The 10253-nt window shown below is 39.4% G+C and overlaps 1 protein-coding gene across 1 annotated transcript; it reads left to right on the forward strand.

Moving 5' to 3' along the window:
- The first annotated feature begins 714 nt into the window (after window positions 1–714).
- On the forward strand, window positions 715–6032 carry DEFB116 (defensin beta 116). The gene is made up of 3 exons (XM_025264610.2): window positions 715–752; window positions 851–951; window positions 5739–6032. Exons 1-3 carry the CDS (start codon window positions 715–717, stop codon window positions 5981–5983), a joined length of 384 nt encoding a protein of 127 aa, XP_025120395.2. The 3' UTR covers window positions 5984–6032.
- The last annotated feature ends 4221 nt before the right edge of the window (window positions 6033–10253 follow it).

The raw sequence follows: 10253 nt of genomic DNA on the forward strand, positions 1-10253 counted from the left end.
ACTAAATTTGTATTGTCTAAAACAGCGATTAGTCTCTGTCTTTAGCAACTTGCATATGCTTTTGCTTTATTTCTCATTTTCTGCCCTTCCACTCACAGATTCAGAATTTCAAAAGCAGATATTGTTTCTAGACTCTATGCTGTGTTAGATATGCGGTCTTGGGATCTTACAACATCTTTTCAAATTTTCTTGTCCTCATCTGTGAAGTGGAAAATGCTATCTAACTTCATAGTGTTGTAGTAAGTGTTCATATCTATACCATGGTATTTTGTATAGAAACTGGCACATGGTAGATTCATGGTAAATATGCCTCATTATTTTTGCCTCATTTCTCTTCCTTTCTTCATCCATGTACACTTCCCGTTCAATTTTTCCTCTCCATCTTTTCTTTCTTCATTTTCCTTCCTTCTTCTTCCATGATGCCTAGTATAGGATTGGGTATACAGTAAGTATAACTGATAGAGGGGGACATACTACTATTAAGAAAATAACGACATATGTTTAAAAAAGGAATCTTTATTTCTTAGAGTGATGTGTCAATTTTCTCATTGATTGCTTGTTTAATTGACTCATTCATTCATTTTAATTTATCTCACACAAAATGCCAGCTGGTTCTCATTTGCCTTTATTTTTTCTGACTGAGAAGGAAATCCCACTTTGATGTGGGTGCTGCTGGCAAATCTTCCACGTTTACACAGAGTGCCCAGCCTAGACATGGGATATGCGTTATCCTTCTGCCTGGCTAACCCCAGGTATGTCTCATCTCTTTTAGTTCACTGAACACAAACCTGGCTCATTTCCAAAACTAATAAAGGGAGAGCCTTGTCCTACTGCAATGATATCTATTCAGTCCCCTGCAACACAACCCTCCATTCTCTCTGGATATATCAGTCATGAAGCCTTGTTTAATGACCATTTCCATCCTTCTGATCTTGGTTCATAAGACTCCAGGTAACTCAGACCTCTCTCAAAGGTTCTGGGGTCTTGCTAGTGCTGTTGGTTTCTTGGTAACTTCTGAGATGACTCCTACTCACATATAGTAGGCACTACCTAAAGCCTTTTCTGGTCTCAGGTTTAGAAGGTTACTCCCAAGATTCATCTCATGTCAAGATCGCCCTGGTTTTGTTCTGCCAAAACAAATTTAAGATTGTTGTTCTTGTTGTTCCTGGGATAGTGAAGTGTCGAACAAAGCATTTCAGATAATGCTGTAATTGAGATGGAAGTCTGATTCATGGATTTAGTGTGAGAGATTAGATCCAAGTTGGGGAGCTATAGGAGGAATCAATGATAATTTGGAGTTTGGAGAGTGCATTGTAGTGGGGATAGTATGTGACCTTAGAGATAGAGGAATATTAAAAAAATAAGTGGGGATCAGCAGGGGGTGAGCAATTCTATAAATTCTATAAATGAATTGGGCTGGACTAATATTTTGCTGTAGTCTGGAGAAGGAATGGTGTTTTTTTGTGGTTTTATTATTATTTTTTGAGCTGGGATGAAGTTGGGTAGAACTGGGAGCTAGGGTAGAGTGAAGTTCATAGTTGAGCTATATTTTGGATTGACACTGTGAATTGGGGTTGAATGGCTTGGCCAGTGTTATGTTTGTGTAAAGTTTTATAACTGAACCTTAGATCAGTATTCAGAAGAGACAGGGCTGGGAGTTTTAGGTAAGTGTTTGGTTCATGTAGGTGTGTTATTCAAGCAGAGTGTATGCAGGCTTTATCTAGGAAGAGGTTGGCTTAGCCTGAATTTGGCAATGGATAAAGTTGAGTAAGACAGTCAAATTTATCACAGCAGAGCTGCATCTGTTTAAATGGGGAGGGCAGATGCTGGATGGAAAATAGGCAGTAATATTTTCAAACTCTTTTTTAAAAAGTTTCTTGCTTATGATTTTTCAGGGGCACTGAAGAACAGTAGATATAACTGTAGGCAGTGAGGGGATAAATGAAATCAGGAGGTTGGAATGTCTTCAAGGCTCTCCCGTAAAACTCTGGACGGTACAGAGAGACAAAGCAGTAGTCTCAACCCAACCCTATAGAATACCAAGGCTGTCTCTCCTTTCTTGGGATTGAATTCAGAGTCAATGTGTTTAGTGTTTTCTCCTCTTCCTCTTTTCCTCCCTCTCCTTTCTCTTTCCCCCCTCTCCTTCCCTTCCCCCTGTTTTTCCTGCTTCTCACTTACCTACCCCTTGTTCCCATCCTGTTTCATCCTACCTACTTGAAATACACTTCTTCTCATGTTTGTTAAAGCTCAGTTTCCATGTTGTAATAGAAACCACAGGTGGGTTTGCCCCCCAAAAAGCAACAAAAAAGGAAGGAAGGAAGACAGCCTGGAAGACAGGACTCTATGCTTCAAAAGTTGTACATAGCGTTGTTTCTTTAACTGTTTAATACTTTCACCTGGCAGAATTAATGGGCAGGAACAGTTCTGTACAAACTTTTCTGGAATAATCAAAGTCATGTTTTCCTTTCATCACCCCCAAACATATGCATCTGAAATTGAACTTTGTGAAAGCTAGGACTCTGTTTTAAAATTCTGTATTATTGGTATTTATCTGAGTGCTTTGTACAGAGTAGATCCTGATGAATGTTTACTCAGTGAATGGACATATAAATGACTTATGTCTAAAAAATATGTATTAGTAGGAAGAACATCAGAAGGCGGATGGAAGAGAATCATGTTTAGGGAGCACACACGGCAGAGAAATCATTTATCATATTGATTCTAACTCTGGATGGAGTTCTTCAGAAGAGTTAGGAACATAAGTGGTGTTTTTTAAATTTATAATATTTAACTTGCTCTTAAAACAAGTCCAGTGTAGGAAAATGAGCTGGGAAACATCTATGGGTGAATGCAGGGTTGTGTCCCTCACTTAAGGAAGAGCCCTTAAGAGTGTTTTCTGGGAAACTCTAGGTTATTACAAAGTATGACACATCTAATTAACCTCCTTCTGCACAAACGCAGTTGAAATTTCTTGATCAGGTGTAAACTCTTCTGTTCCCATTTCTTTCATGGGGAGACTCAGGCTAGAGCTCCAGAGGTCAGGGACAATGCTGGCATTTAAGACCAGGTCTCTTCTGACTTCAATTTGAAGATGGAAGGATCATCAACAGTGACATTAACTTGACGTGAGTGTTATGCTGCAGGGCAATACAGAGTCAGAACAGCTGAAGGAGTGAGAAGCTATAATGGACTTGAGTTTGTGCAAGCTCCAGGAGAAAGTGAAGAACAGAGAAGCCTGGTGTGCTGCAGTCCATAGGGTCAAAAAGAGTCAGACACAACTGGGTGACTGAACAACAAGTAGAATTCTCCTGGGGCTGCCTTGACCTGATTTTCATAGGAAACATCGGCTTGCCTGATCTTCTTGATATCTATGTCCCTATCCACTCTCTGGTGACTAGAAAGAGAAGATCTTGAGTGTCTTGCCTTCTATCCAATGGATTTGGGAGAAGCAGGAAGTCCTCCAGTTCAGATGTTGGACAAAAGAGGGTAGATGTAACTGGAAAGAACCCCAAAAGCGCCTTTCCTCCTATAAGTAGGATGTGCCAAAAGAGAGATTTCATGATGAGTGTGAGGGCCACTGTAGGAAATACATTGGTACCATAACGCTGGAGCATGGATGAAGGGGGGCCATTTTTTATCTCCTTCCTCTGGTTAACCAACAAGCTGGCTGACGTAGCAGCAACTGAGTGCCTTCTCTGGGTTGAAGTGCCCATTTCTGGTGCAGTTTATACATATGCCAGCACCCCAATGCTATGGGAAATCTGCCACTGAGGCATTTTTCTTCCTTCCTTCCCCTTCCATTCTCTTACATCACCTATACCTGGAAATTTTTACTTTTTCTTGTCAAAAAATTAATAAGAAACTTTTTCTTTGCAGGAAATAACATCAAACTTGCTTTTCCCGATTTTTATTAATGTGGGTGGGCATTTGGAGACCTCTGCATGCATAGCACTGAATGTGTGCCTTGGTGCACAGTGAGTGCTGATAAGCTGATGTGGAAGAGGATAGGTGAATGGTTGCAAAAGTCCTTGAATGCTAAGCTATGGATTTTGAACTATCTGTTGAAAGCTGTGGAAGGCCTTCTGCCTGCAAATGTCATGCAGGAAGATGCTACCCTCTCCTAGAGATCCTATTATAAAAGAGGCAATGTAATACAGAGAAGGAAGAGCATGGTCTATCATGTAGACCAGAAATTGGAGGCTTCCCTGATGGCTCAGTGGTGAAGAATCTGCCTGCAATTCAGGAGACACAGGTTTGATCCCTGAGTTGGGAAGATCCCCTGGAGAAGGGAATGGCTACTCACTCTAGTATTCTTGCCTGGAGAATTCCATGGATAGAGGAGCCTGGCAAGCTATAGTCCATGGGGTTGTAAAGAGTTGGACATGACTGAGCGACTAACACCATGAATGTGATACAGAGAAGAAAGAACATAGTCTATTGTGTAGACCCAAAATTGAAGTATAAGCTATGGAAATGTGGACAGAACAATGCTCTCTTTGAGCCTCAATGTCTTCATCTAAATGATGGAGAAAACAGAAGGTTTGATGAGGGTTCAGTGAAATGTGATTTTCAAAATGCTTGATATATTTTAGATGCTGAACATATATGGTCGTGATTGTTAGTATTATTTTCTTTCTAGCAGTTCCTTTGTCCTTGGAAGATCCAACAGGTAACTAATTCTGAAAGTCACTCAGCTGGGTCTGACTCTTTGTGACCCCATGCTATACAGTCCATGGAATTCTCCAGGCCAGAACACTGAAGTGGGTAGCCATTCCCTTCTCCAGGGGATCTTCCCAAGCCAGGGATGGAACCCAGGTCTCCCACATTGCGGGCGGATTCTTTACTGTGTGAGCCACCAGGGAAGCCCTAATACCACTTCATGACTTATATTTACAGAATGCTGACAAAGTGTCAAGAACTTTCTCAGCTGAAGAGCCTATATACACATGCACATATCTCAATGACTAATACATAGCTATCACTATTCACAAATGGGCTTTAGCCATATGTGCAAAGTGTGTGATAGATGCTCATGTGTATACACGTGTGTACATATACATGTGTACATATATGCTCAATTTATGTGTGAATGTGGATGTGTGAGTAAAATGAATTGTGCAAGTGTGCCTCTGTGTGTGTGCTGCTCATTACATACAGTATCTATTTCTGTGGGGCCAAAGTACAAAGAGAGACATGTATTGTATATATTTGCTCAAATGTTTCAGACTACAAAGGTGTGCAGCTGCTCAAATAAGTGTTCTTTGTCTCAAAGTAGGTGCTGGTTAACTCTGATGAGACCTGTATGTGAGGAATATACATCCAAATGAGCACTTGAAAACATGTCCAATACATGCTCCCAGTGGCAGTCTTGAAATCTTGGACCCTCAAGAAAAGGCTTTCATATCAACCACACTACCTAATGTTTAATTCCTTCTTATTATGTGCCTGATAGTTTTCTGGGCATATGATGTATGTTAATTTATTCATCATAAAATTATTAATAAGTTGGCTCTGTTACTATGCCCATTATGAAGATGATGCAAGCATGAGCCAGAAAATGGAGGTAACCTTTCTGGAGGATGAAAAGCCACAATGAAAGAGTCCAGATTTGAACTGAGATGGTTTTGACTCCATATCCTATGCTCTTAATATTTGTAGGTCTTGTCTTTAAATTACGCCTCTCTACTCCTATTATTACCACTGCTGCATAGAAATTAATATGGCTGTGTTTTTCCCAGGTGGCCTGTTCAGACCCTATTATGGCAAGAGCCAAGAAGAGTCTTGGAATCCATGCCAGCTTCACCAAGGCACATGCCGAAATGCCTGCACAAAATATGAACTTCAATACTTAACCTGTCTAAATCACGAAAAGTGCTGCCTAAAATTTTTTGTGAAAGTGCCAAGTGCAAACCATGTGAAGCAGGAGTCTAACTCCAACTCCAGTTTGTCAGTTACAATGCTTTCAAACTATTCTCAGATTTGAATGTCACCAGCTTTACCCACCCCCCCCTCCCCGGCCTAGTTCTTCTCCCGTCTGGAACACGCTTCCCATAAAAATGCATCTCATGTGTGTGTCTCTTATGTGTGAGCAGTCATTACTGGACAGGGGAAGATTGGGCTGGGGGCTGGGGAGACATGTGGTGTAGGAAAGGGCACTGACCCAAGAAGCAAATAGGATGCTAGGGTGGCTCGGTAGATATTGAAGAAGGGAGGGGACCACATTTCTGGTCTTCTTTGGTACCACGAGGAAGGTTATGACTTGTTCTAGAGATTGCAAGAGGGATGATAAAAACTGGATTGAGTCTGGATGATCCAGTGAGCATGTAGGGGAGATCACTGAGTCCCCCAAGTAAACACTTTAGGAATATCCTGTTATGTCTGGTATTACATGATGTCTTCAGGAAAACCAGAATCAGGCAAATGGATGGTTAGAATTGAGTGTAGGAATCCTTTGAACAAATTAGGACAAAATTCTATAAGTGGTAAAGCGGTTGGAAAGTGGACTAAGCAAGCTTGTCCCTGGGCACTTTTCCAATTTTGAGGCTGGAGGAAAATTTCTGGTTGTGGGGCAGAGATGAAGGTAGTTGTAGCATTAGAGACGGATTTGGGATGAACATTTTATTTGATGACCTTTAAGATCTTTTCATTCTTGAGAACTGAGGAATATTGTTTTCCCATTCTAAACTTAGTCACAAATATTTGACATGCTATGGCATTTTCATTGTGTTTGGTATACTAATCTTCTTTGGGTGTCTCATCTCATTTCTGTTTTCTTTTTTTTAATTGGAGCATAATTACTTCACAATATTGTGATGGTTTCTGCCAAACGTCAACATGAATGGCCATAGGTATACATGTGTCCTCCCATCCTGAACCCCCTCCCACATCCCTCCCCACCCTATCCCTCTAGGTTATCCCAGAGCACTGGCTTTGTTTCTTTTTTGAATCTAAACTTCTAGAACAAGTGTTCTCAACTAAGTTCTCTAAGCTCCAAATTCCTAGCTTCACCTCAGCTGAGAGTAATTAGGCTTTTATGCTTATCACATCACTGGAATGGCACTGGTTTTTCTCACCAAAGCCGTTCTTGTTGAAAAACTTTAATATTTTTAAGGTTTTACTGTTTACTTTGCCTCTAGATATGCTTTCACTGCATTGCCCTTAATCCTTCCTTGAAACCCTTGTTAGCCTTAGCTTCTGACTTCTGGGTGTTCTTTTGGCCATTGTTGGAGGTTTCTTCTTCCACTATCTGCCCCATAATACATTGCCATCTTGCCTACTTTCTCTCTTTTTTACCATAAACACTTTACCTGTATTTCTCATTATTAGACAAATGACAATCCCAGCCCAAACCAATGGATCAAAGTCCATATACTCACTAAATGACCATTTTATACAGCTGAATTTTTAATTTTTATGGGACCTAGAAGTCGATAGAAAAATTCAAAAATGTTTCTATCTTTGAGATTCAATGACATTTAGACATGTTTGTAAGAATGGATAGAGGCTTAGCAGAACCAGATTTCAAGAAGGGATGCAGAAAATTTTTGGTATAAATAGATTGATTAAAAACAAGTTTTATTATTTGGAAGAGAGTGTTGGTCTTGGGTTTAGCATGTACTTGAAATACAATATATTTAGACTTTCTACTTTCTACAATATTTGTAGAGGGAAAATTGTTGTGCAATTCTAGGTTTAAAGCCCAGATTCCCATTTCTCTGGTTTCTACATATATTAATGAAAGAAACATGAATTTAAAGTCAGAAGGGTTTGTCCCTTGTTCCCCATCACTGCTCAGAAGCTGTGGGATCTTGGACAAGTTCTGCATTTATATGTTCAACTCAGACATCTCTGAAGTCTAGACTTATGTATTAAATTACATATTTATTTTGTTCTCTTAGATTTCTCAATCATTTCAGACTCAAAACGTCCTAAACTGAATTCTGAATCTGTTTGCCTGGCTTTTCTTTTGTCTTTTTTCTTCAGTAATTGGAATCTACAATCCCTTCTGTTGTTCAGTTCAGAAACTTGAGAGTCACTTTTGATCCCTCACAATTCATCTCAAGCCACCATGTACAAACCATTAAAAAGTGTGTGAAGTAATTTTCTGTCCCTGGCTAATGGGCATGTTTCTCCTTCCTTCCTGAAAAACATTTCTAATAAATGGCAAATACATATTTTGACTTTTTGAGTCTGGTCATTCTTGTGCAACCATTTGGCATAGTTTGTAAGACCCTAAGGAAAGTGGAGGAGGAGTACAGAATGTGGACTGAATTCCCACATGGTCTTCCTTGCTTTTAGATCCTCCTCCGTATCTCCCTTCTGGGTCCATAGATTCCATGGTTCCACACCTGAGCTCAGAGAACATTTGTATTTCAGGTAGGAATTGAGTTTGACTATTTTTTTTACCTGTCTGTTAACCCTTATTGCCTATACCTGAGAAAAATCATGTCTACTGTTTTCCAGGATTGACTCCACTCTATGTGGTCCTCACTCAAATGATCAAGCAGAAAGTTCCACCACTGTTTTAGCTTATTTTAAACCACTGTGATATCACTTGGTATAATTCAGAATTGGTGATTAGATTACTACCTCTAATCACTGTAAGGCAAGTGCAGAGAAAAAGAGAGGGAGCTGGGCAGTCAGGCAAGAAAAGGAAATTTATTAGTGGGAAAAGAGAGGGTGACTGGCTCTTAAGAGAACCAGTGTTTTCCTTTTCTGACAGAGTCCTTCTTATACCCCACCAATGAAAAATTATCTGAAGGGACGGTCACGTAGCTGGAGGTCTGGAATCTGGTGGTCTTGCAGCTTTGAAAGATAGGCGCCATTGAGATAACAGGATGCCATTTGGGCAATTTGGTCAGTTTCACAGATCACTGTGATTTATTCTTTGTTTGCAAGATTGACATAATGAGCCATATTATCAATGAGACCCCATGTGGGCCCTATCAATCATCAATTTTCCTGCTTTATTCTAGGGGAAAGATGTTCCAAAATATCTAAGACAAAAATGTGGAAACTTTCCATTTTGGCCAGAAAGTAGTCATGATATTATGGGAAGAAGCGACTTACAAAAGGAAATAAAAATTTGAAACTTTCTCCTTTACAGATATGTCTATGAGAGATTGAAAAACATAATTTATGAATTCTAAAGGAAAAAAAAAACCTTTTCAGATACACATAGCTCAAACTCCCCTCACCAAAAAACCCCCATTTGTATTGTTGACTTAAAAATAAGTCCATCGCCAAAGTTTCTATATTCCTCCAGATTTTCTACAAAGATTTCAGAAACTATGAAGTTGCTTCAATATAAGATTAAGCCCTCAAAGCATTCTTACTATAATTTCTTAGTGTTTATAAGAATACATGCTAGAAATAATAGGAAATAGATGTTATTCCACTTAGATTAAATACATCAGAGACTTTTCACCAGATTCACTCTGTTTTAGGGAAACTGACTTTTTTGCTATTCAAAACATAATAGATCAGAAGACAGAACTCTTTACAAAGTATGTCCAGGATTACCAATTACTAGGAACTGACTGTATTTTAAACAAGACTGAATCTAGAAGAAGGCATTGAGTGGATGCAACAAGCCTGTATGTTAACATGTAAAGTAATCTCTAATTTATAGATAAAAGGATTTGTTCCTTTCAAAGATGAAAAAAAGCAAAAACATTTTGGAGCATTACACATGCATTTTAAGCTTTTTTTTTTAATTTATTTTTTAATTAGAGAAAATTTGCTTTACAATGTTGTGTTGGTTTCTGCCCTACAGCAATGTGAATCAGTCATAATTATACATATACCCTCTCTCTCTTGAGCCTCCCTCCCCTTACTCTATCCTACCCCTCTAGGTCATCACAGAGCCCCAGGCTGGGCTCCCTGTGTTACATAACAACTTCTCACCAGCTACTTTTACACAAGATAATGTCTGTATGTCGATGCTCCTTCCCCCACTGTCTACAAGTCCATTCTCTACATCTGTGTCTCCATTTAAAATTATATTATAATATATAAATGAATAAAATTATATGCATAAAGGCACCATTATATCAAAGAATTGTTAAGAAAAGTCCAAAGTTTGGAAATAAATAGGGCTTCCCTGGTAGCTCAGCTGGTAAAGAATCCACCTGCCATGTAGGAGACCTTGGTTTGATTCCTGGGTCAGGAAAATCCCCTGGAGAAGGGAAAGGCTACCCACTCCAGTAATCTGGCCTGGAGAATTCCATGGACATTATGGATGTAAAGGACAT

This window comes from Bubalus bubalis, chromosome 14, assembly GCF_019923935.1.
Source record: "Bubalus bubalis isolate 160015118507 breed Murrah chromosome 14, NDDB_SH_1, whole genome shotgun sequence".
NCBI lineage: Eukaryota > Metazoa > Chordata > Mammalia > Artiodactyla > Bovidae > Bubalus > Bubalus bubalis.

Excerpts from the sequence above, each read along its gene's own strand:
- DEFB116 (XM_025264610.2), top strand. The coding sequence starts at position 715 with ATGGGATATGCGTTATCCTTCTGCCTGGCTAACCCCAG. Across the intron at positions 753-850 it reads TTCTGCCTGGCTAACCCCAG|TCCCCTGCAACACAACCCTC; the intron begins GTATGTCTCATC and ends ATATCTATTCAG. Across the intron at positions 952-5,738 it reads CTTGGTTCATAAGACTCCAG|GTGGCCTGTTCAGACCCTAT; the intron begins GTAACTCAGACC and ends TGTTTTTCCCAG.